The sequence below is a fragment of the Hemitrygon akajei genome, chromosome 22 (genome assembly GCF_048418815.1).
Source record: "Hemitrygon akajei chromosome 22, sHemAka1.3, whole genome shotgun sequence".
NCBI lineage: Eukaryota > Metazoa > Chordata > Chondrichthyes > Myliobatiformes > Dasyatidae > Hemitrygon > Hemitrygon akajei.
In genome coordinates this window covers 37,823,544-37,851,128 of record NC_133145.1, presented here as the reverse complement: position 1 = coordinate 37,851,128, position 27,585 = coordinate 37,823,544, and the positions used below count along the sequence as shown (strand labels likewise).

The 27,585-nt window shown below is 40.2% G+C and overlaps 1 protein-coding gene across 3 annotated transcripts in view; it reads right to left on the bottom strand.

Moving 5' to 3' along the window:
• LOC140714637 (alpha-1,6-mannosylglycoprotein 6-beta-N-acetylglucosaminyltransferase B) overlaps positions 1 to 27,585 on the bottom strand; it is an 888,843-nt gene that overhangs the window by 108,351 nt on the left and 752,907 nt on the right. For all 3 annotated transcript variants that reach the window (XM_073026014.1, XM_073026016.1, XM_073026015.1), the window contains exon 11: positions 4,839 to 4,969. In XM_073026014.1, coding sequence (XP_072882115.1) covers positions 4,839 to 4,969 — 131 coding nt within the window. The remainder of the gene's footprint in view (positions 1 to 4,838; positions 4,970 to 27,585) is intronic.

Here is a 27,585-nt window from a genome sequence, read left to right as displayed (position 1 = left end):
ACAAATATAAAAATATTAAGTAATAATAAGGTACAGAATAATAATATACACAATAATAATTTACCAATGTTCAATAATAATGTATGAAATAATAAAGCAGAGACTATTGTACTATGATGTGTGTTCTCCTATTGCACAGATATGAACTGGTGTATATGCTTATTGCATTTAGTAGGAAAGATTTTCTGTAATGATCCTCATGACAGTGGAACTGAATGAGTCTGTTCGAAAGGGTGCTCTGCTGCTTATTCAGTGGGTCATGGAGAGGATGTGCCAGATTGTCCATAATGGATAACAGTTTGTTTAGTGATCTCCTCTCCAACACTAAATCAAAAGAGTCTGGGTTGTAGTCAAGGATGGATCCAGCCTTTTTGATGAGTTGATTTAGTCTTTTTGCATCACCAGCACCGATGCTGCTCCCCCAGCATAAAGCCGCAAAACTACTCAGGACAACAGACTGGTAAACGATCTCCAACATCCTGCTGCACATTTTGAAAGATCTCAGCTTCCTTAGAAAATAGGGTCTGCTCTTCCCCTCCTTGTAAACAACCTTGGTGTTGGTTTTCCAGTCAAGTTTGTTGTTGAGGTGAACACCTGAGTATTTGTACTCCTTCACCACTGTAACCTCTTCTCTGAGAATGTATACGGACTCGTCACAGTCCTCTTCCTCCTCGAATCAATCACCATCTCCCTGGTTTTGGCCACATTCAGGAGCAGGTGATTCCTCCCGCACTACTCCACAAACTTGTTCACCAGTCCTCTGTACTCAGACTCTTGCCCATCTCTGATACACTCAACCACCGCAGAGTCATCAGAGAACTTCCTGCAAGTGACGTCTTAGATTTGTACTGAAAGAGGAATGTTTCAGTATAGTCAGCAGGTTCTATCAATATTCTTTAAGCCCAGTGCTTAAAAATATTTATTATTAACTCCACCTAATAATATAGCCTTGAAGTTTCCAATGCATTTTTATAGAAGAGGCTAGGTCACTACTCAGTAGTATAAATGATTTATTTTACAAAGGTAATCTATTATAGTACGAGTGTGCATCAGTGTGTTGCTTTATTGTCTCCAGAGATCTCCTTTAAAGATTTAGCTACAGGATAACAACAATCTGATATCTGTAATTTATTCCTATTGTACACAACCATTAATTAGAAAGGCAGGAACATTAATAGGTTATTCACGCTTTCTGCTTATTTCAACAGTCACTTGGCTCAAGGCAGATCTGCATCATAATTCGGTGTTTTCACCTTGATTCCTTAATTATAATGCCCTTATTTGAAAAGAATAAAACAAATGAACCTGAAAAATTTCCAACTGTCTATGACCAAATGTCTTTTGGGCAGTAGGGGATAAAATTTCTCATTTCCACTATCAGTTGGGTGGGCAGAGAGTCCATTATTATTCCATATTGTTTTAGGTGACAAATAAAGAACATTTGGTACATCCATATGGAGGTTTGAAATTACTTTTTAAACAAATAATCTCTTATCTCCATGATACCAAATCAGCCGGATTGGGGTGCCACAGTAGGGTACTGGTTAGCACAATGCTATTAGAACTTGGAGCATCGTATTTCAGAATGGCAAGCCAGCACTAATAACATGCATGAAGAATGCACCGATTTTATATTGATTTGACCGCTCACTGAAACTGCCCTTGACCATCACTCTCATCCCTGTAACTTCAATTTCACATCTCTTCAGATATTCTTCCAGCTATCAGTCAGGCAAGATTATCTGGGTTTTCTGTGATTCTGTGCTAAATATAAGCCCCTCTGACAAAAAAAAACAACTCACCTCTCATCTTGCCTCAGGCTTACTGATTCTATATTCTGCCTTGCCATCTCTACAAGTCAGAACATTGTGCCTGCTTGGTTATTTATTGAATTAGATTGAATAAAATGATTTATTGAAGACTTCAAACATGTAAATATGTTTCAGCTGTCACTGCCCAATTCATCTTCCTCTCTTGTAGTGGACAATTCTCATGTTATGGAACAAATCATGCCGTACATTGATGCTGAAAATGTTTTATTAATCGCTAGAATGGTTCTTCTAAAAGCAAAATAAATAAATCCAGATGAGCTTCAAGTCAGATGCTGCAAACATTGAAGAAGAGAGGGATGACAACATGCACGGAATGCTGGGAACTCTTAGCAAGTGAGGCAGCCTTTGTAGAAAGAAAAACGAAGTTAACATTTCAGGTTGAAGACGTTTTGTCAAAACATGCTGTCTGAGCTACTGAGTGCTTCCAACATTTTCTGTTTTTGTTCCAGCTATCCAGAATCTGTAGATTTTAAAATTTTCTATTAGAATTGCAGAGAGATATGTGGAAATAAATATTTTAGCATTTGAATGTGTTTGTATTTTAATTAATAATTTATGAACACATTAAAATTAAAATTTAAATTTAATCAAAATTATGACAGAGTTTGATTGACATATTTAATTATGAATGCAAAGCAAAGTTAGAGCATAAGTAATTACATTAGCTATTAACAAATTTTGAATTGCTGTAGATGCTAATGATTAATTTCCTAGTTGTTTGAATTAGCATAATTTACAATAGGTTATATAAGCACATAGTAGAATACTTACAATAGTTAGGTAAGAGACCTATAACATGTTGATACTGCTTATAAAGCATGAGTGATGTATCTTACACTGACAAGGCAGAGATTGGCGATGTAGCAACAAACTGGTCCCTTCTCAACTTCTTATTGCAACCTGTGGTTTACAAGTCAAGTGATTGGTGTCATATGCACCACTTTACCTGAAAGATGCAGTTGACGAATATTCAAAAATTTAGTGTCATGAGGATAAAGCAGCGTGGTTAATTGTAGATGCATTCACTACCTACTCCTTTCCACTACGCTGGACAGGTAGAAACTCTATATGCTTATTTCAAATAACGTTTTCTAGCTGTACAAACCCTCTTCATGACAAAGAAGCAAGTTCATAGGAACAGCATCTGCTCTGACTATTCAGGTCCTCATACCCTCTTATTTCAGAAGTTTACACCAAACATTAATGCCGTTGGGTGAAAAGGTTTCAATATATCATCAACATGAGGATACTATAGAAGAACTGCAACAGTACAATTCACTTCATGCTAAGTAGTGACAGTTAACCATTGCAGTTTCCTGCATCATCCACATTCAAAAAACGAAGAATCGCGAGCTTAATATATATATGTAATGGAATATCGGGAGTAGTAAAAATGTGTGTTTAATATCTGCAGTAGCTCTGACTACAATATTACAAATGAGTACAGCTTTCAATTTATGTACTTTGTGCCGAATATTACTCTGGAATAGAAATGCATTAGATATCCTTAACATAAAGTCTCAGTGACCTCCCTATTATCATTATGGATGGGTAATTGTGAGGGATTGTAAGTATTTCCATCGTGAAAGGATCCAGCCATCCAAGTTAATTTCTACAATTAACTTGATATCAACTGAGAATGCAGGGCTTGTTCTACATTCAGGTGGCATTTATTGTTGCAACACATGTTAGAGGACATCTTTGCTGAGATATTGGTTCTTACGTACTGATCCTCATTGTTCTTCAGGTTGGAGAATTGTTCTCTGAATACTTTTGGGCTCATAATAACCTGTTGCTGCAAGAACTTCCCCCTTTCATTCTCATTTCTCTTTCAGTATGTTGTTTACAATGTGCCTACTGCTAATTCACACACCAGTGCTTTATTTCACAGGGAATGTTCACTGATACAGACTTTTTTTCAAGAAACATCATCACTTTGTTGCAAGTGGTGGATAATCACTTCAAAAAAATGTCTGAGGTAAGGGACTGCATTCTGTTAATGATGATAATTCAGCCACATAAGGTTAAGAGAGGGCACTTAACATAACTTTGAGCTTAAAAATGGCACTGTTGTTGTCAAATCTGCCGATGATCATAACTCAAGTCACTGTTCACACTCTTTCAGATGTTCACATCACAGGCGCTATCCTCTCATCAACACAGCATCATCATCATCATTTGGTCCTCCATCTGTATGACCATGATTGTTCTTGGAAAATGTTTCTACAGAAGTGGTTTGCCATTGCCTTTTGCTGGGCAGTGTCGTGCAAGATGGGTGACCCCAGACATTATCAATACTCTTCAGAGATTGCCTGCCTGGCGTCAGTGGTCGCATAACCAGGACTTGCGATATGCACTAGCTGCTCATACAACCATCCATCCACCAACCATCCTTCACATAGCCCTGATCGGGGAGCTAAGCAGGTGCCACACCTTGCCCAACGGCGACCTGCAGGCAGGCGGAGGGATGGAGAATGTTGCACCTCCTTTGTATCTCCATCCACCTCCCCAAACAATGGCAATCGGAACATAAGCACACGAAACGTCCATTGGAGCCCCTATTGCACTCAAAGGATCCAAGTAATTGATATTAAATATCGCAATTTTTGAACAAATAACTATTAAAAGGTACTTTTATATCTATTGTGAAGTGATATTTTTGGTTGCTTAGTAATGTGCTCAATTTAAACTGCCAGCTCAAGCTGAGGTGGAACAGGTAGAGCTGAACAGTATGGAAGTACCTGGAAGATCTGAAACACAAACACTGGTGTAGAAAAATAATTTAGTGAAGTGCATTATCATTAAGGAAAGAACAAGAGAGATCCTAACTCAGAATTCTAGAATTAAATTTTAAGAAGAATCCATTATTGACAATTTATAGAATTGCATCCGTTCAGTTTTGGTTTGAAGGTATTTTCTCCTGCTTTAAACTTTTGGGATTAGAATCTTGCAGACTACACATGAGAGCAATACACTTATCATAAAGTAATAACAAATTTTTCCTACCTTCCACATGTTAGGATCTTTTCCATAGACAACTGCCATGTTGTTGACCTTGTTTGATTGGATCGCCTCTTTTTCAGTCTCATTCAGTATCTCAGCAACAAAACCCATAAATGAATTGTCAGGACTATGTGCTATCAAGAGACAAATTACACATGTTCTATTAAACAGCAGATGTATAGAACTTAGAAATTTGTTGAAACAAAACAATGGAAAAAAAAAGACAATTTACAAGATTATCTAATTTTGCACACTGGTTTTATTTGTTTTTATATTTCTCATAAAATTGCAGTTAAGACAAGAATGTTCATTCTTCGTATTGAAAAACTGCAATTGCAAGAAGTCTGAAACTAAAACACAAAATGCTGGAACATGTGAACAAAACACAACATGTCAGATAGCAAATTATTTAATGTTTCAGGTCTTTCTAGGTATCCTGTGTAACCTATTGATGTTTCTTGCATTTTTTGATTTTACTTCAGATATTCAGCATCTTCAGTTTTTTTAAAATTTTCATTTATTGCTTAATTGATTACCTCTTCCTTTCCAGGAATGTCAACCTTCTCCTGTGGTCTTGGACAAGACTTTTGTCTGTCCCTTTTGCCTAATTCACCCTCAATAGTTTCTCTTTTCCCTGTATTTTTCTGTAAGTTGTTAACCAAATCTCACTTTTATGGCTACATTACTTTCCTTAAAATGTCAACATATCAAATTTGTCCTATATGGATTTCTACTCAAACAACACCATTCACAATTTGGAACCTCTAAAGATTAATGTATGGTCAAACTATATCGCATTTTTTTGGGACTAATCTCATTACCGCCTGAGCTTATGTCTGGCGTTGGCACATACATGCCCTCTCTGCAAGAACACTGATTCATTTCCAGTTATACTTTATTCTTCAATATATTTGGTGTTGCAATGCATGACTTCTTTTCCTTTCTGGTGTGAGTTCTGATGAAGAGTCATAGGCTTGAAAGGCTAATATTTCTCTTTCCATAGGTGTTGCCTGACAGGCTGAGTTGTTCCAGCATATTCGATTTGTTCCATTTTATTTGGTGAAATTTGGCTTTTATTTTACACCTTTTTTCACAGAGGTATATGTATTTTCTTGCTGATTGATAAAATATAACTTCCACATCTTTTCATGTATAATCAATGCCAAAAAAGTAATTACAACTGAAAATGTTGGAAATAATAACTCAGGTAATGTGTATGGACAAAATAAAAGACTGAACGTTTCATATCGATGTCTTTATAACAATAAGTTCTGATGAGTACTTATAGTATTTTCTAATCTTATTCTACATTCCAGAGTCTGCATCATTTTGCCAAAGATACAAAATCATCATTATTTTTATGCTGCATGAGAATAAAAGTTGGACTGAAGGGACTGTTGCTGTACTGTAGAACACCACGACTTCAAGTCTATTTGAATAACTGATTCATATTAAATATCTGACAGGTTTGTCTGGAAATCTGGACAAGTTTATTTGACCAATCAAAGCTGTTAAGTAAAAAGCACAAGGTACTGGATGGTTCAGATCATCCATTGAATCGGCTACCTCAGCTTTATGCAGTCAGAGCTTAAAAAAAGTGAAGGTAAATGTTCTGTTTCATTATACTTAATATTAACTTTCCTATGAACTTATGCAAGTTGAATGTGGCATTTTAAAATATTTTATTAATGTTATTTCAAAAATCATTTTGAAATGCTGGAACAGTCCTCTGCAGGTTATTGGAAGACCATCAGGGCAGCTTATGAGGCAACAATCTGCTGCAGCAACTTAGTGGGTTGAGCAGCATCTATGGGTGGGGTGGGGGGGGGAAGAACTGTTGATGTTTTGGGTCAAAATCCTGCATCAGGTCTGGATTCCAAAATCTGTAGTCCCTTACAACTTCATTGTACCACACCACAGGAATTTCAACTTCACTTCCATCATCTGTTTTCCAGTTGTCACTCATATGTCACAATGAAGCATGTAAATACTACAGCACTGAGACTCAAAGGGAGTTGCTTGGTCACTAAAATTATGTATGAATGTGGCTTCTCTTAACAGACATGTGCGAGGAATGGGCTAACTACAGTATATGTGTTTTGCGTCTCTGTTAACTGGATCGAGAAAAGAGTAGAAATATTTTATCAGCTGTTCTACAACAGCAAAAATTCCTGTACAAAACACCCATACTATTCATAGATTACGACAGATCTTTCTGTGCTCACTTGACCTATTAGTCATATTCTTTTAGTTTCAGATGGGACTGTGAATGGAAATGAGAAATGCTGGCAAGTGCTTATCACAAAAGCCACAATTTTAAATTGAAGTAAAATTGCCTCTCAAATACATATTCAAACAAAAGGCTAATATGAACATATTACTGGGCAAGTATCAAAACCTGAAGGTTAATACCACCATCTCAGCCAGGAATTAACTAAATGGGAATACAAATTCAGTATCAATATGGTGACCATGAAACTACTAAGTTTTGGAGTAAATCCATCTGATTCACTTATGCCTTTCATACCTCTCTTGGTTTAGAATGCTGATATACTAATGACGATGACTCTTAACTGTCTTCTCAAATATAGCAAGGAATTCACTTCAGTTGGGTGGCCAATTATAGGTAGCTAATAAAAATTCAACCTTTCTGCTGATTTCCACATTGCATTAATTGATAAATAAAAATGGAAAAGCTTGCTTTCTCCTTTGGAAATCTAATCAATAGCCCAGACATTCTCTTTCCTGCCTGATGTTGGAAACACTGGAATTTGATTGAGACCAACTTCAGAGCCATTCAGTTCTTTCCCCTCTGGTCATAGTATCAGTGTCAGAATTGAATTTTAATGTTATATATACCACACAGAAAAAAAAAACCTCAAAATGATTCCTCAGGATTATTGTGTGGTTCAGATATGTCCACGTAGTTGGAACACCAACTTTATTATTAATTTTCTGTACCATTATAAAATACACTCAGTGGCCACTCAGTATACCTGTATGCTTGCTCGTTAATACAAATATCTAATCAGCTAATCATGTGGCAGCAACTCAATGCATCAAAGCATGCAGACTTGGTCAAGAGGTTCAATTATTGTTCAGACCAAACATCAGAATGGGGGGAAAATGTGATCTAAGTGACTTTGGCTGTGGAATGATTTTTGGTGACAGACGGGGTGTTTTGAATATTGCAGGAACTGCTGATCTCCTGGGATTTTTCATGCATAGCAGTCTCTAGAGCAGGGATTCCCAACCTTTTTTATGTATGGACCCCTACCAAGAGGGGTCTGTGGAACCCAAACGGTGAAGCTTTGATCTAGAGTTTAATGGTGCAATAAAAAATACAGTGATCGGCAGTTCTGTGAGTGAAAACACTTTGTTAATGAGAGAGGTTAGAGGAAGAAGTTTCAAGCTGACAGGAAGGCAACAGTGACTCAAATAACCACACATTACAAAAGTGATGTACAGAAGAGCATCTCTGAATGCACAACACATTGAAGTTCGAGGAACTTAAGGTGGGGGGTTATATGGGAGGCAGGGTTTGAAGGTCGGCACATCATTGTGGGCCGAAGGGCCTGTAATGTGCTGTACTGTTCTATGTTCTATGTTCTAAGTCTGAAATGGATGGGCTACAGGAACAGAAGACCACAAATATACAGTCAGTGACCACCTTATTAGGCAGAGGAGCTACAAAATAAAGTGACTGCTGAGTGTACATAAGAAATATAAAATAAGGAAAGGTGAATTGACCACTTGAATTCAGTGGTTTAACCTTCAACTGGAATAAATTCCTGTGAAGGACAGGATAGGAGAAACTATTCAGTAGGTTGATAATAATGGTAGCATTATGATCACTTTTGGGGCATGTTTTGTTGCTGTTGTTGTTCTGCTGAACATTGAGAGCATGCTATGTTGATCCTGGAATGTGTTGAGATACTTGCAGGCTGCCCGCAGCTCATCGTTTTGTTGGGTCATTTGTTCATGCAAATGGTACATTTCACTCTATGTTTCAATGTACTTGTGATAAATAAATGAATCTGAATCTGTTCTTCTGATTTTATTGTTCACTTTTAGTCTATCAACTAAACCAATCACCATCATAAAGGCAGTAATTCCTTCCATAGCTATGTCCGGCACAAGAAGCTTAAATAATGTATTACCAGCAGTAACAGTAATGTTCAATGCCATTACATTGTCAGATGAGTTGATACTTTCGGAGGCATTTTTGTCTTGCTGCAGGTATTAATAATAAACGGAAGATAGATTGTCCCATAACACTAGATGACAACTAAATAACAATGTAATCATTTCCTACCTCGCTAGGGAACCAACAATTTATTTACAAGAATTTTCACAGGTTTTAGATCCTGCTAATGTTTTTGAATACATCTTCTCTCACAAACTTAAATTCTGATACTTTGTTGAAGCTAGCCTTCATCTATCTTAGTCAAAATTTGGAGAAGTAATCTTTTTACTGAGGAATACATTTAATACTTCATGGAGATATTATCTGTTGAGTATATTCTATTGACTTTTGTTTCTAGTTCACATCACGATTATAATTGGTGCTGGATTTGAAAATATCTGGGTTTCATCAAAAGAAAAAGTTATATAGAAACATAGAAAACCTACAGCACAATACAGGTCCTTCGGCCCACAAAGTTGTGCCGAACATGTCCCTGCCAGAGAAATTACTAGGCTTACCTAGAGCCCTCTATTTTTCTAAGCTCCATGTACCTATCCAAAAGTCTCTTAAAAGACCCTATCGTATCTGCCTCCACCACCGTTGTCGGCAGCCCATTCCACACACTCACCACTCTCTGAGTAAAAAACTTACCCCTGATATCTCCTCTGTACCTACACCCCAGCACCTTAAACCTGTGTCCTCTTGTGGCAACCATTTCAGCCCTGGGAAAAAGCCTCTGACTATCCACATGATCAATGCCTCTCATCATCCTATACACCTCTATCAGGTCACTTCTCATCCTCTGTTGCTCCAAGGAGGAAAGGCCGAGTTCACTCAAACTACTCTCATAAGGCATGCTCCCCAATCCAGGCAACATCCTTGTAAATCTCCTCTGCACCCTTTCTATGGCTTCCACATCCTTCCTGTAGTGAGGCGACCAGAACTGAGCACAGTACTCCAAGTGGGGTCTAACCAGGGTCCTATATAGCTGCAACATTACCTCTTGGCTCCTAAATTCAATTCCATGATTGAAGAAGGCCAATACACCATATGCCATCTTAACTACAGAGTCAACCTGTGCAGCTGCTTTGAGCGTCCTAGGGACTCGGACCCCAAGATCCCTCTGATCCTCCACACTGCCAAGAGTCTTACCATTAATACTATATTCTGCCATCATATTTGACCTACCAAAATGAACCACTTCACACTTATCTGGGTTGAACTCCATCTGCCACTTCTCAGCCCAGTTTTACATCCTATCAATGTCCCACTGTAACCTTTGACAGCCCTCCACACTATCCAGAACACCTCCAACCTTTGTGCCATCAGCAAACTTACTAACCCATCCCTCCACTTCCTTATCCAGGTCATTTATAAAAATCACAAAGAATAAGGGCCCCAGAACAGATCCCTGAGGCACTCCACTGGTGACCGACCTCCATGCAGAATATGACCTGTCTACAACCACTCTTTGCCTTCTGTGGGCAGGCCAGTTCTGGATCCACAAAGCAATATCCCCTTGGATCCCATGCCCCCTTACTTTCTCAATAAGCCTTGTGTGAGGTACCTTATCAAATGTTTTGCTGAAATCCATATACACTACATCTACTGCTCTTCATATTATACCTCTCCAAATTGTCATAAATCCTGCCTCTCTGGATCTTCTCCATCAACTTACCAACCACTGAGGTAAGACTCACTGGTCTCTAATTTCCTGGGTTATCTCTATTTCCTTTCTTGAATAAAGGAACAACATCAGCAAACATTCAATCCTCCGGAACCTCTCCCGTCCCCATTGATGATGCAAAGATCATTGCCAGAGACTCAGCAATCTCCTCCCTCGCCTCCCATGGTAGCCTGGGGTACATCGCATCCGGTCCCAGTGACATATCCAACTTGATGCTTTCCAAAAGCTGCAGCACATTCTCTTTCTTAATGTCTCCATACTCAAGCTCTTCAGTCTGCTGCAAGTCATCACTACAATCACTAAGATCCTTTTCCACAGTGAATACTGAAGTAAAGTATTCATTAAGTACCTCGACTATTTCCCCCAGTTCCATACACACTTTCCCACTGTCACACTTGATAGGTCCTATTCTTTCATGTCTTATCCTCTTGCTCTTCACATACTTGTAGAATGCCTTGGGGTTTTCCTTAATCCTTCCCGTCAAGGCCTTCTCATGGCCCCTTCTGGCTGTCCTAATTTCTGTTTTCAGCTCCTTCCTGCTAGCCATATAATCTTCTAGATCTCTAGCATTACCTAGCTCTCTGAACCTTTTGTAAGCTTTTCTTTTCTTCTTGATTAGATTTATTACAGCCTTTGTACAGCATGGTTCCTGTACCCTACCATAACTTCCCTGTCTCATTGAAACGTACCTATGCAGACACTCCACACAAATATCCCCTGAACATTTGCCACATTTCTTCCGTACTTTTCCCTGAGAACATCTGTTTCCAATTTAAGCTTCTAATTTTCTGTCTGATAACCTCATAATTCCCTTTACTCCAATTAAACGCTTTTCTAACTTATCTGTTCGTATCTCTCTCCAATGCTATGTTATTGTAAAGGATATAGAATTATGATCACTATTTCCAAAATGCTCTCCCACTGAGAGATCTGACACCTGACCAGGTTCATTTCCCAATACCAAATTAAGTGCAGCCTCTCCTCTTGTAGGCTTATCTACATATTGTGTCAAGAAACCTTCCTGCACGCAACTAACAAACTCCACCCCATCTAAACCGTTTGCTCTAAGGAGATGCCAAACTATATTTGGGAAATTGAGATCTCCCACATGACAACTCTGTTATTATTACACCTTTCCAGGATCTGTTTCCCTATCTGCTCCTCAATATCCCTGTTACTATTGGGCGGCCTATAAAAAACACCCAGTTAAGTTATTGACCCCTTCCTGTTCCTAACCTCCACCCACAGAGACTCCGTAGACAATGGCATTCACCTTTTCTGCAGCCGTGACCTTATCTCTGATCAACAGTGCCATGCCCACCCTCCTTTGCCTCCCTCCCTGTCCTTTCTGAAACATCTAAAACCTGGCACTTGAAGTAACCATTCCTGTCCCTGAGCCATCCAAATCTCTGTAATGGCCACTACATCATAGCTCCAAGTACTGATCCACTTTGCTCATCCGCTTTGTTTACAACACTCCTTGCGTTAAAATAGACACATCTCAAACCTTTGGTCTGAGTGCGTCCCTTCTCTGCCTATCCTCCCTCTCGCACTGTCTGCAAGCTTTCTCTTTTCCTGAGCCAACCTCCTCTTCTCCAGTCTCTTCAGTTTGGTTCCCACGCCCCAACAATTCTAGTTTAAACTCTCCCCAGTAGCCTTAGAAAACCTCCCCACCAGGATATTGGTCCCCTGGGATTCAAGTGCAACCTGTCCTTTTTGTACAGGTCACACCCGCCACAAAAGAGGTCCCAATGATCCAGAAATCTGAATCCCTGCCCCCTGCTCCAATCCCTCAGCCACACATTTATCCTCCACCTCATTCTATTCCTATTGTCACTGTTGCGTGACACAGACAGTAATCCCGAGATTACTACCTTGCGGTCCTGCTTCTCAACTTCCTTCCTAACTCATTGTAGTCTTTTTTTCAGGACCTCTTTCCTTTTCCTACCTATGTCATTGGTACCAATATGTACCACAACCTCTGGCTGTTCTCCCTCCCACTGCAGGATATCTTGGGCGCGATCTAAAACATCCCGGACCCTGGCACCTGGGAGGCAAACTACCATCCGAATTTCTTTCCTGCATCCACAGAATCACCTGTCTGACTCCCTAACTATAGAGTCCCCTATCACTGCTGCCATCCTCTTCCTTTTCCTACCCTTCTGAGCCACAGGGCCAGACTATGTGTCAGAGGCACGGCCACTGTTGTTCCCCCCAGGTAGGCTGTCCCCCCCAACAGTACTCAAACAGGAGTACTTATTGTCAAGGGGTACAGCCACAGGGGTACTCTCTAGTACCTGACTCTTCCCCTTCCCTCTCCTGACTGTGACCCACTTGTCTGTCTCCCATGGCCCCAGTGTGACCACCTGCCTATAACTCCTCTCTATCACCTCCTCACTCTCCCTGACCAGGCGAAGGTCATCGAGCTGCATCTCCAGTTCCCTAACGCGGTCCCTTAGGAGCTGCAGCTCGACACACCGAGTGCAGATATGGCCATCCGGGAAGCTGGGAGACTCCAGGACCTCCCACATCTGACACCAAGCACTGAAAACTGGCCTCACACACGTACTTCCTCCTTTCCGCAAATAACACAGGTAAACCTACCTTGCCTCATCCTGTTACCACCTAAGCCTACTGAGCCAAAGCCCTATCACTCTGCTGCCTCTCACTCCGCTGACCGCTGGATATGGCGGTCTTCTTTTTAAACCTTTCGCGCTCTACTGGCTGACGTCAAGTACCTGCGCAGTCTTGCTTCTCATTTACCCCGTGTAATAAAAACTGCCTTCGCTCCCTGTTACGTTCCCCAGTAACCGGGTGACTTACCAGCAAAGATAGAGAGGTCCGCTGAAGCCTGATGATACTATTTTCAATGTTTTATTTATAAAGGGGCACAAACGTATGGTTAATACAAAACATTCAGATCATGTACATCGTCAAATCTCAATCTAAAGCACAGATATAGTAATAATCAATCAAAAATAAGCTCTATCGTTGTCTACGGGATACTGAGTCCAATGGTATATAAGAGTCACTCAAAGTCTGCAGGCTTCCCCGTTTCGGGAACCGCTGACATTTCACGTGTTGGAGAGAGAGAAAAGGAACACTTGCCCGTCGTCGTTGCGAAGCAAGTCCCTGCTGTTAGTTAAAGCGGTTTTTCCTTTTGGGTCCAGCCACAGACTCCCGATCCAGAATCTAACGCACGTGGCTTCCCTAGAATGGCTTCCCGCTCCGACGGGAAGCACTATCGTGTCTTCTTCGTGTGTCTCCTTGGTGCGTCTCAGGCCCTGCCTCGGCAGCCCACCTTTTATCTGGACTGGCAGGGTTGTAGATGTCAATCAGGGTGGGGGGTGAGGCAATCTTTCCCCCATCACCCATCTCACATTGCCCTGAGGGTTTGCACGTAGTCCAGTTCCTTATTCCACAAAGGTGTCTCCCAAGACAATGGCTATGTCCAAGGCTTTTGTCTTGCTGAGCGGCCAGCCCACATTCCAAACCGTAAGGCTCTCTCTCTCTCTCTTGCGATTCTCACAAAGGAGGGGGCTGAGGTCATGACCCCCAAAATCAGCCGTTCACTCGCAGCCTTCTTGCTCCGAATCAAAAACGGTTGAAGATTCCTTGCCTTTTTAAACCTTTTGCGCTCTACTGGCTGATGTCACGTGCCTGCGCAGTCTTGCCTCTATTTTACCCCAACCAGAAGACCTCTCTTTTGCTCCGGACATCAGCCGTTCACTCGCAGCCTTCTTGCCCCATATCCAATATACATTTATACAATATATGTATATTGGGATATTTTAACAGTGAGTTATGATTCAAATGTGTTATATTGAGCATAAAGTAGCAGATAGCTTGGTAGAACCTTCACTTAATAATGGATTCAGCAAATTATTATATTAAAATAGCAATATATCTGTGTTTAATCCCATGTGTTGGGCAACACTTTTAAGGTGGAGTCTTCATTCAAGGAATGGCCACTAAAAAACCAGACAGTTGGGAATTGTTCACCCCATTGTACTGAAATGGAAGTGGATATAAGTAGCTCTGTTCCTCGTCCAACTTCTAATAAAGGCTGCAAATATATAATTGACGTAATGAAGAGTCCGGCCATAGTAGACTGGAGCTAGTTTTGATTAAACTCAATGTTTTTACAGATTTTGAAGTACAGATGTAAATGCATGCAACAGACTGAAAAGAAACTGACTTTTGAACATCTAACATTCGTACGATGGAAAGGGATTTTGCATGCTTCTTTGGGAAAACGTGAACAATTTGGAAACAGAAGGATGGCATCACAACAAGCTTGCTCCACAAATTGGTGCCGAGCAGACACCATTTATCGATTTGTAAGTCTTATTTACAGTAGATTGCTCTGTTCATTGTTGCCACAGAAAGATATATGTAGTTGCTAAATGAAGCCCAGAGCCTAAGAGACCACTTAAATGAGTTACACAATCTCATCCACAACAGCAAAAATGGTCAGTTCTTTGAATTACTTTATCTTCGTGTTCTTCCAGGCATTGTTATATTTATTAGGCAGCATCTACACAACTTCTTCATACAACCACTAATAATCCACTCGATGGATCTTTCAGCTGCTGCTATGAAACTTAACATGCCATGATGAAGGTAGAGAAGCTAAAATGAAAGCTGTGAATCTTGAAATACTAAAATTTCCCTCTGAACTATTTTAATTTTCCCCAAGCTATCTACAGGTTGTTGGAAGCTACACAAAATTCTTTTACTATATGAACACTTCTGTGAAATTACAATTGAACTGAATTTTCGTTAGAATTATAATTGGTTAGATGCCATAGTTTTGTGTACATAGCCTGGCCTCTTTCCATTATTCCTTCTTACATTCACTGTTAAAAACAATGTCAAATTTCAAAAGCAAACCTCCAGTTGAGAAATTGGAGACGGAAGAGGAAAACAACTCTTTTTAAAAAGCAGAATCAACTCAGGTAGTAACTGGCTATGAACCCCTTGGAAGAGTTTGTTAATTCATGCTACAACGTTCTGTGGAATTTAGCAATGCTGTATTACAGGTTTTGGACATTCTTAACTGTGCAAAATTCTGCAGGCCAGTGGCACCCCAGAACAGCGTTTTTGCATAGAAAATTAAATATCTTGGTTCCCTTGACTTGGTTCCCTTGACGTTATACGAGTGACGCAAACTAATATTCCACGGCGTTAAGGGTGATTAGAAATATCTTATCCAAAATAAAGTTAAGACCCCATTAAGCTGTCATACGCTCTCATGCTTAAAAATATCACTCACGAAAGTAACTTTGATTTCTAGAATTAGCAGATCTTGCAAGGAAACCCTCAGAATTTGATCTGGGAAGATGCTGCAGAAATGTTGGCATTTGCACTACATATGAGGGGTAACTCGATCAATTGTCCACAAAAAAAATCAAGAGCAGCGGGGGGGGGGGGGGGTGAGAACCAAAGTGCCAGTGGAGTGGTTGTGGGAAGAGATGTTGTTAAACCTAGATACAAAGGTAGGAATTGAAAGGTTCAACATTAGGACTAGTGTTCTGTGTTGCCTGTACTTTAATGCAAGGAGTATTGTAGGAAATGCGAATGTGCTTTGGACGTGGATCAGCACGTGGAATTATGTCCTTGTAGCATTAATGAGACTTGGCTGCAGAAGGGGCAGGAAGGGCAGTTCAGTGTTCCAGAGTACTATTTTTTTTAGAAGTGTTAGAGTAGGAGGGATTAAGGGGAGAGGAGTGGCGTTACTCATCAGGGAAAATGTCTTGGCAGTGCTTGTCTACTGATGCGGTATGGGTGGAAATGTGGAATAAGAATGGGATGACCATGTTAATGAGATTATACTATACACCATCTGACAGTTGTGGGGATTAGAGGAGCAAATTTCTAGGGAGATTGCAGATTATTGCAAGAAACATAAGGTTGTGTTAGTAGGTGATTTTAACTTTTCACACATTGACTGGGACTCCATACTGTAAAAGGGCTGGATGGGATGGAGTTTGTCAAATGGGTTCAGAGAAACTTCCTTAATCAATACATAGAGGCCCCAAGTAGAGAGAGTCTGATATTAGATCTCCTACTGGAGAAATGAGACAGGGCAGGTGACAGATTTTGTGTAGGAGAACAATTTACATCATAATGCATTGGTTTTAAGATAATTATGGAGAAGGATGGGTCTAGACCTTGGGTTGAGATTCTAATTTGGATAAAGGGCAATTTTGCAGGTATCAGAAAGGATCTGGAAAATTTGGATGGGGATAATATATTTTATGGCAAAGGTGTACTTGGTAAGTGGGAAGCATTGAAAATTAAATTTTGAGAGTACAGAGTTTGTATGTTCCTGTCAGAATAAAAGACAAGTAAATTGATTTAAAGAACTTTGATTTTTGAAAGATATTGAGGCCTTGGTTAAGATAAAGAATGAGGTGCACTGCAGGTATAGACAGGAAAGAGCAAATGAGATACCTGAGGTGTATAAGAAATACAATAGACCACTTAGGAATGAAATCAGGAGAGCTAAAAGAAGGCATGAGTTTGCCTAAGCAGACAAGGTGAAGAAGAATCCGAAATGGATTCTGCAAATATATCTTGAGGAAAAGGATAGCCAGGGACAAAATTAGTCTTCTGGAAGATCACAGTGGTTTTCTATGCCTGGAGCTGAAAGAGATGGGGGAGATCTTAAAATGGAATTTTGCATCTGCACTCGGGTATGGATCTGTATAGATCTGAGGTAAAGTAGCACTGTCACGGACCATACAAAGATTACGGAGGAGGAGGTGTTTGCTGTCTTGAGGCAAATTAGGGATGGATGAATACCCAGGACTGTTAAATCATTATTGGGAACTTCAAACAAGCTTCTTTGAAGAAATCTCTACCTATTTATCATCACCATATCACCTACAGCACAAGGGGTCCCAACACACTTGACTACTGTTATACTATAATTAGAAATGCCTCTCATTCAATCCCTAGACCTCATTTCAGGATGTGCGATCATCTGGCTGTCCTCCTTCTACCTGCGTACAGGCAGAGGCTAAAGAGCAAGGCTCCAGAAGTAAGAACAACCAAGAGAGGGCTGCGGGAGGCAAAGAAGTGGCTAGGGAATTGCTTTGAGTCAGTGAACTGGGCAACATTTGAAGGACGCATCAGAGATTTCGAATAAATATGCACTGTTGTCATGGACTTTATAAAGGCAGTTGTGAATGAGTGTGTCCCCACAAAATCATTTAGAGTCCTCCCCAACCAGAAGACCTCGATGAACCAAGGGATCCATAATCTGCTGAGGGCCTGATCAGTGACATTCAGGTCTGGTGACCAAATAAGATACAAGAGGCCCAGGTACAATCTCTGGAAAGCCATCTTACATACAAAGTGGCAATTCTGGACCAAACTTGAATTACTGAAGGATGCTCAAGAGTTGTGGCAGGGCTTGAATCCCATCACTTCCTACAAAGTGAAAACAGATGACATATGTGACAGCAAGTTTTCTCTCCCAAATGAACTCAATGCCTTTTATGCTTGTTTTGACTGTCAAAATGTGGAGGCACTTTCGCAAACCCCCACTGCCCCCAATGACCCTGTGATTTCAGTCCCTGTGGCCAATGTGAGAGCACCCTTCAGGGGTGTGAACCTATGGAAAGCATCCAGCCCAGACTGTATACCTGGCCGAGTACAGAAAACCCATGCCATTCAACTGGCTGGGGAGTTCACTGATGTCTTTAACCTCTCATTTTGGCAGTCTGAGATACCCAGCTGTTTCAAGCAGGCTTCAGTTGTACTGGTGCTCATTTAGTAACCTTGCATCAATGACTATCATCCAGTAGCTCTTACCTCCACCGTGATGAAGTGGTTTGAGTCGCTGGTAATGAAACATCTCTACCCCTGCCTAAGGAGCAATTTGGATCTGCTCCAATTTGCCTGCTGTCACACAGGTAACATCAGATGCCATTTCATTGGTTCTCCATTCAGCTCTGGAATATCAGGAAAGTGAAGATGCATACATCAGGATGCCCTTCATTGACTCCAGCTCTGCATTCAATATTATCATCCCCTCAAAACGAATCAATAACCACCAAGACCTAGGCCTTAATACCCCCTTGTGCAACCGGATCCTTGATTTCCTCACTTGCAGTCTTTAGTCAGTTCAGAATGGCAACAACATCTCCTCCACAATTACCATCAGCACAGGTACCCTGCAAGGCTGCATGCTTAGCTCCCTGCTCTACTCACTTTATACTTATGACTGTGAGGCTATGCACAGTTCCAATGGCATATTTAAGTTTGCTGATCCCACTACTATTGTGGGCCAAATCAGCATACATGAGGGAGTTGGAGAATCTGGCTGAATAGATTCACTACAACTCATGCTGTTAATATTTGTTGTTTATTTATTCATTAGTTTTCTTCTTTTCTTTTTGTATTTGTTGTCCTTTGCACATTGGTTATTTATTTATCTCTGTCCTGTGTGATTTTTCATTGATTCTATTGCGTTTCTTTCTATTTACTATGAATGCCCACAAGAAAATGAATTTTATTGTAGAATATTGTGACATACATGTACTTTGATAATAATTTTACTTTGAACTTTGAGGGCCTGACAAATTGTTCCTGTGGAAGGCTGGTGCAGAAATTGTAGGGGCCGTAGCACAATTATTTAAAATGTTTGTAGCCAAGGGTGAATAGAATTGAATTGACTTTATTTCTTACATCCTTCATATACATGAGGAGTAAAAATCTTTAAGTTATGTGTCCATGTAAATGTGCAATGTGCTAATTATAGTAATTTGTAAAAAATAGTATGTATAACAGGACAGTCAATATAGCATAGAAATACAGTTGTATCGGCGTGAATTAATCAATCTGATGACCGGGTGGAAGAAGCTGTCCTGGAATCTGTTGGTCCTGGCTTTTATGCTGCGGTACCGTTTCCCAGATGGCAGCAGCTGGAACAGTTTGTGGTTGGATTGTGAGGTGTCAGAGGACTGGAACATAGCCAATGTTGTTCTGTTGTTTTAGAAAGACTCTAAGAATAAACCAGGAAATTATAGGCTGGTGAGTCTGATATGAGAAGTGGGTAAATTATTGGAAGTTTTCCTAAGGGACTGGATATATGTGTTTGGATGGATAGGGACTGATTATGGATAGTCAGCATGGCTTTGTTCATGGCAGGTCATATCTCACCAATCTTAAAGATTTTTTCGAGAAAGTTACCAGGACAGTCAATGAAGGCAAAGCAGTGGATATTGTCTACATGGACTTTAGCAAGGCTTTTAACAAAGTCCTGCATGGGTTTGTGGGTGGGGGTTGGTCAAGAAGGCTCAGTCGTTCAGTATTCAAGATGAGGAAGTAAATTGGTTTAGACATTAGCTTTGGAGGAGAAGCCAGAGAGTGTTAGGAGATGGTTGCCTCTGCGACTGGAGGCCTGTGACTAGTAGTGTGCCACAGGGATCGGTGCTGGGTCTGTTGTTTTTCGTCATCTACGTCAATGATCTGGATAATAATGTGGTTAACTGCATCAGCAAATTTGAAGGCGACAGCAAGATTCGGGGTGTTGTGGACAGCGAGAAAGATTATCAGTGGTTGCAGTGAGATCTGGACAAGCTGGAAAAATGGGATGAAAAATGGCAGACAGAAGTTAATGCAGACAAGTTTGAGGTGTTACACTCTGGGAGGACAAACAGTGAGTGGAAGGGCTCAGAGGAGTGCTGTTTAACAGATGCATCGTAATATGCTATATAAGCAATATACAGGAAGAAAAATCATATTACCAGTTTGGAAAACTGTAAGTGTGAAAATTCTGAAAAGATGTTCATGTTTTCCACTTGAATTGTTCTATTCTCTGTACATTTTAGTGGCAAGTTAAATCACTTCTCCAATTTTAAAATCTGATTCACAATGGTACCTCAGCTGGAATAACAATAATGGTGACTCAATTTCATCAGAGTTTTGCTTCAGAAAAAAGAACTTTTGATGTCCTCAGTCTCCAAATACCACACAACAGTTTTGTGCTCTCTGAGGTATGCAGAGTCAGATTTACTTCTAATCTGCCAAAAATACATCGTGGCATATCTGTGACCACAGATGCTCCTAAAGCTTCTACTTGCGAGATTAAATTTGAGATCATTGAAGTACATTTATCTGTGGAAATTACTACCCAAGCTGGACTCTGGAGACATACCTGCTCATACTCAAGCAGATTTTTAGATATTAAGGAATCAAGAATTTGGAGTTAGGAACAAAAAAAGAAAACAGAATGATGGAAGAACTCAATAGGTCCAGCAGCATCTGTGGAGATGAAAGCTTTAAGCCAATGTTTTGGATTGGGGCTGAGAGGGAAGAGGAAAGGTTGCCTGTGTACAGCTGGAACAGAAGCTGGTAGGTGATAGGTAGAACCAGAGGGGAAGGGATAATGGGCAGATGGTAAAAGGTAAGGGAAGAGAGGTGGGAAGGCAAATATAAGGAGAAGAAAAGTAAGTAAACGGTTGAGTGCATGTGGTAATCCACACTGGGATTGTAGATTATCATAAAATGCCAAAAAAAAAATCAATGTTCATACCGTTTGCTGGAAAGTCACCCAAGCAAAATCAGAGATATTGATCTTCCCTTTTGTGCTTGGCCTCTCTGTAGCAATGGAAGAGGCCAAAGCCAGATAGGTCAGTGAGAAGGAGGAGGAGAGTTGAAATGTTGTGTAACCAGAAGTTGTGGTTAGGGCACCGTTATTACAGCTCGTGGCATTCTGAAGTTTGGAGTTCAATTCTGTCGCTGAATGTCAGGAGTGTCTGTACATCCTCCCCCCTCCCCCCCCCCCCCGGAATGCGTGGGTTTTCTCCAGGTGCTCCAGTTTCCTCCCACAGTCCAAAGATGCACCGGGTAGGCTGACTGATCATTGTAAATTGTCCCGTGATTAGGCTAGGGTTAATCAGGTTTGTCGGGGGTTGCTGGGCGGCGTGGCTCAAAGGGCTGGAAGGGCCTACTCCAAGCTGAATTGCCAAATGGAAAAACAAAATAAAACTAAGAAGGAGCATTGAGGATTAGTCATTATTTTATTGAATGATAAAGCATGTATGGGAATGGCCTAACCCTCTGTCCATCTCTTATAGATACATACTTTATTGATCCCAAAGGAAATTACAATGTCTCAGTAGCATTACAAGAGCACAGACATACAAATATTAGAAAAGTAAGATAAGTTACCTTAAAAATAAGGTGTACAAGATTTACAAGACGAAGATTACAAGATTCCCAAGTTCACACTGATAAGATGGAAGTGCAAGAATTACTATAATATTTATACAGTAATGGGCGCACATGCACACCGTCCAGATAAGAAGTGGTGGTAGTATTGCCTAATATTACACAGGGTGCCCGTGACAGCAGGGGGTGGTATACAGAGAGAGCTCTGGCTAACAGAGGTTAGTAACAGTTTAACAGGAAGGAGGTCATCACTTCCCCAGCAATAGGTTGACTCATTACAGAGCCTAATAGCTGAGAGTAAGAATGACTTCATATAGCACTCTCTGGAGCAGCACAGTTGTCTTAGTCTATTACTGAAAGTGTTCCTCTGTTCAGCCATTATGTTTGATAATGAAAATTTATGAAGAAGAAAAAGCCTCACTTGTTTATATGCATCAACAGAAAAAGAAACTCACTGATAACACTTTACAAGGACCACAACATCAAACGTCTTTTCACAGTTTGAAGCCATACTCTGGCAGGCACTATGGAACAGATGGGTTTCTCAGAAAGACATTATTGGAAGTGTTATAGGAGAGTAAGTGCACGTATATCAGTAAGATGATACTGTAAGATATATCAATAAGATCAGCAAGTGAGTACACATAAAATCATATGGCTGGAATACATTTAAAAGGCAGGGTGGATTAAACCTTTGGACATACTAATAAAGATGAGGATATTGAAATTGTCAGTTTGGGGAATGAATAAAAAAAGCCATGAATGGTCTGTGAGAACAGTATTGAAAGATACATAAGACCTAAAGCAAGATGAACTGCAGGCAGTGCTGTTTGAGATGAGCTGTGCAAGTTAAAAGTTGCCACTAATGACCACCTGTTTGCAATTATTTCCTCAGTACCATCTGTTCGGATGATTCTCAAATTCTCACAGCAAAGATTATTTGAGGAACAGGTGATGTATGCTCATTACAACAACTTCAATTCTCCTTTGTTTCCTCTTTTATTCTGGCTCTTTGCTTGACATGAGCCCTGAGTTCACTGCATTTATAAACAAACATATCCTTCCTTATTTCACAACTGCTGAACAGAAGAAAGTAACTCCTGATTATAAAGCATTTCAGAATATATAAACACTATGTACATATTAAGCAGTTGAACTTTAATTAATTAAAACAAATCTGAGCAACAATAGCCTTTATGGCCATATTACATATTTTATTGGAGCATTTAAAAGCTCAATAGAAACACACACAAAATATTGGAGGAATTGAGCAGGGAGTCAGCATCTATGGAAAAGAGTAAACAGTTAACAATTGACTGTTTACTCTTTTCCACAGATGCTGATTGACCTGCTGAGTTTCTCCAGCATTTTTGTGTACGTTGCTTGAATTTCCAGCATCTGCAGGTTTTCTCATGTAAAAGTTCAACAATACCTGCAGGATTAATGGCAGAATGCATCTGTGCTAAAAGGCTGAATGGTTGCAGATGTACAGTGCAAATTATTTGTACAATTCTGGAAACAGTTAAAAAATTGTGCTTATCCTCCCCATTATGCTTGATAGAACCAAGCTTTTCGAAGGCTCTGAGTGCACTGCAAGAAACAGCAGCAATGTAACAGCGGGGAGTTGACAAGCCTGGAGTATTTGTGTATTTGAACAGTTAAGCCCTCAAATTACTGTCATAAAGTACATGGAAGGGTTTTAAAACATATGCATATGAACACTTGGAGATTTAGGTTTTGTCCTTAAAAATATTTTTAGACTTTTGATTTGAATTAGCTTGCTTCAATAAAGATGTATGAAAGACCTTTAGCATATTTTATCGCCTAAACGAGCTTCTTTTACAAATATGCAAATCTATAGAACTGCTCTTTCAAATCTAAAGTATCAAAGTAAACATAGCAACTAATGAAAATCTGGCAACAATTTAAAATGGTGATATTACAGCGTAAAATGGTGATTATAGTTGAGAATAGGAAAGGGCAGGGGATGGTGGGCGCGAAGCTGTAATACTGTTAGATAGAAGGGAGGGAAGTGTCAAAATCACACTGCATCAAAGGGACAACTGCAATTTCCAATGTTTTGCAGCGGTGAGATTTTTCTTTAAAGTGGCACTTCTTCAGCGCGAAGCTAATGCTGTCAAGAACCATTCCTGGAGCCAGAAAGGAAGGAATAACTCCCCAGAAAAAGTCAACAGTGGTTTGCTAGGTCAGAGCTGCAGTCAGCAAAGTGAATTGTCATTCATGGGAGGTTGTTTCTTTTGGGATTGTTAGTGATTTGACTGTTGGAAAGGCCGTGAGCACAATGAAGGTCTTATGTCATAGTAAGGGAGGGGGACAGAAGGCAGTAGCAATGTCATCTGTCACCTTGATATGCTGCCAACTTGATATAAAGGCATTTCATTGCAGTATAAGGAATACTGGTTTGTTGTCATTTATTAAAATTAAATCGTGGGCACCACCACACAGGCATCAGTAATCACATTACTGACATTTCAAATGGAGAAGGTGGAGCAGCTTCCAGTCTACACCTTTAAGCTACAAATTTGCAAGAGGTGAAAAGACTATTGTAGGGTGATAACTCAGTTTGTAGTTGCCGTGGATGTGCAGACTCAGATGTTTATGCAGATGCTTAATATTTTAATGTGCTCTATAAAGTTATTCATGTGAATGACTGTTTAATAGTCCCTTTAAATTTACTGCAAATATGACAAGTTATTGGAAACTTATTGAATGCATTATGCCTGAGTGAATATATTCATTTGGACATAAACTGATGACACAATCAGCTGTTGGTAGCTCTCTTGACTCAGAATCCAAAGATTTTGGGTTCAAATCAAGCAATATTGATGAGCATAAAAAAATTAGACAAATGCTATGTTTCACTGTGAGAGGCACGGTCTTCCAGATTTAACTCTTCTCCAATTTAAATAATAAGACCATAAGACATAGGAGCAGAATTAGCCCATCTGGCCCATCAAGTCTTCTCCGCCATTCAATCATGGCTATTCCTTTCTTTTCTGCTCTTCAAGCCCAGTTTCCGGCCTTCTCCTTGTAACCTTTGATGCAATGTCCAATCAAAAACCTATCAATCTCTGCCTTAAATACACCCGATGACCTGGCCTCCACAGCTGCATGTGGCAACAAATTCCACAAACTCACCACCCTTTGGCTAAAGAAATTTCTCCGTGTCTCTCTTTTGAAATGGCATCCCTCTATCCTGAGGCTATGCCCTTTTGTCCTAGACTCTCCCACCATGGAAAACATCCTTTCCACATCTACTCTGTCTAGGCCTTTCAACATTCAAAAGGTTTCAATGAGATCTGCCCTCACCCTTCTGAATTCCAGTGAGTACAGACCCAGAGCCACCAACATACCTCGTATGATAACCCTTTCATTCCTGGAATCATCCTTGTGAAACTCCTCTGGACCTTCCCCAATGCCAGCACATCTTTTCTAAGATGAGAGGCCCAAAACTGTTCACAATAGTCAAGGTGAGGCCTCATCAGTGGCCTTATAAAGCCTCAGCATCTTGTGTTCTAGACCTCTTGAAATTAATGCTAACATGGTATTTGCCTTCCTCACCACGGACTCAACCTGCAAGTTAACCTTCAGGGTGTTCTGCACAAGGACTCTCAAAACCCTCTGCATCACAGATTCCTGGATTTTCTCCCTATTAAGAAAATAGTCCGCACATTTATTTCTACTACCAAACTGCATGACCATGCATTTTCCAACATTGTATTTCATTTGCCACTTTCTTACCCATTCTCCTAACCTGTCTAAGTTCTATGCATCCTACCTGTTTCCTCAACCCCACCTGTCCCTCCACCAATCTTCGTATCATCTGCAAACTTAGCAACAAAGCCATCTATTCCATCATCTAAATCATTTATATACATCATAAAAAGAAGTGGTCCCAACACTGACCCCTGCAGAACACCATTAGTCACTGGCAGCCAAACAGAAAATGATCCTTTTATTCCCATTTGCTACCTCCTACCAATCAGCCAATGCTCTAACCATTTTAAAACCTTTCCTGTAATACCATGGGCTCTTAACTTGGTAAGCAGCCTCATATGTGCACCTTGTCAAAGGCCTTCTGAAAGTCCAAATATACAACATCTACTGCATCCCCTTTATCTATCCTATTTGTAATCTTCTCAAAGAATTCTAAAAAGTTTGTCAGGCAGGATTTTCCCTGAAGGGAACCATGCTGACTTTTTACTATCTTGTCCTGTGTCACCAAGTGCTCCATCACCTCATCCTTAACAATTGACTCTGACATCTTTCCAAACACTGAGGTCAGGCTAACTGGTCTATAATTTCCTTTCTGCTGCCTTCCTCCTTTCTTAAAGAGTGGAGTGACCATGCCAGAGTCTGATTATTTTTGAAAGATCATTTCTAATGCCACCACAATCTCTAACGCTAACTCTTTCAGAACCCTAGGGTGCAGTTCCTCTCATCCGGGTGACTTATATACATATAGGTCTTTCAGCTTTTTGAGCACCTTCTCTCTTGTAACAGTAACTGCACCCACTTCTCTTCCTTCACACACTACAACATCAGGCACACTGCTAGTGTCTTCCACAGTGAAGACTGATGCAAAATACACGTTTAGTTCATCAGCCATCTCCTTGTCTCCCATTATTATTTCTCCTGCCTCATTTTCTAGCATTTTTTATGTCCATTCTTGTTTCTTTTTTATTTTTAGCATACTTGAACAAAACTTTTACTATCTACTTTAATATTATTTGCTAGTTTGCTTTCATATTTAATCCTTTAATCTAATGATTTTTTTACTTGCTCTCTGTAGATTTTTTAAAAACTTCCCAGTCTTCTATCTTTGTGCTAACTTTTGTTTTGTTGTATGCCCTTTCTTTGGCTTTTACAATAGCTTTGACTTCCCTTGTCAGCCATGGTTGTACTATTTTACCATTTGAGTATTTCTTCATTTTTGGAATACATATCTCTTGCACCTTTCTCATTTTTCCCTGAAACGCACACCAGTGCTGCTCTGCTGACATCCCTGCCAGCAGCTCCTTCCAATTTACTTTGGCCAGCTCCTCTCTCATACTGCTCTAATTTCCCTTACTCCACTGAAACACTGCTACATCTGACTTACTTTCTCCCTATCAAATTTCAAGTTGATCTCAATCATATTGTGATCGCTGGTTCCTAAGGGTGCTTTTATCTAAGCTCCCTAATTGCCTCTGGTTCATTACAAAACACCCCATCAAGTATAGCTGATCCTGTAGTTAATTCAGTGACAAACTACTCTAAAAAGCTATCTCTTATCCATTCAACAAACTCACTCTCTTGAGATCCATTACCAACCCCAATCGACCTGCATGTTAAAATCTCTCATGACTACCGTAACATTACTCTTTTGACTCACCTTTTCTAATTCCTGCTGTAATCTGTGGTCCACCTCCCAGTCACTGTTGGGAGGCCTATATATAACTGCCATTAATGTCCTTTTATCCTTGCAGTTTCTTAACTCAAACCACAAGGATTTAACATCCTCCGATCCGATGTCACATCTTTCTATTGATTTGATCCCATTCTTTACCAGTAGAGCCACACCACCCCAGCTGCTCTCCTTCCTATCCCTCTGATATAACGTGTAACCGTGGACATTCAGCTCCCAACTACGACCATCCTTCAGCCATGATTCAGTGATAATTAATAGTTGG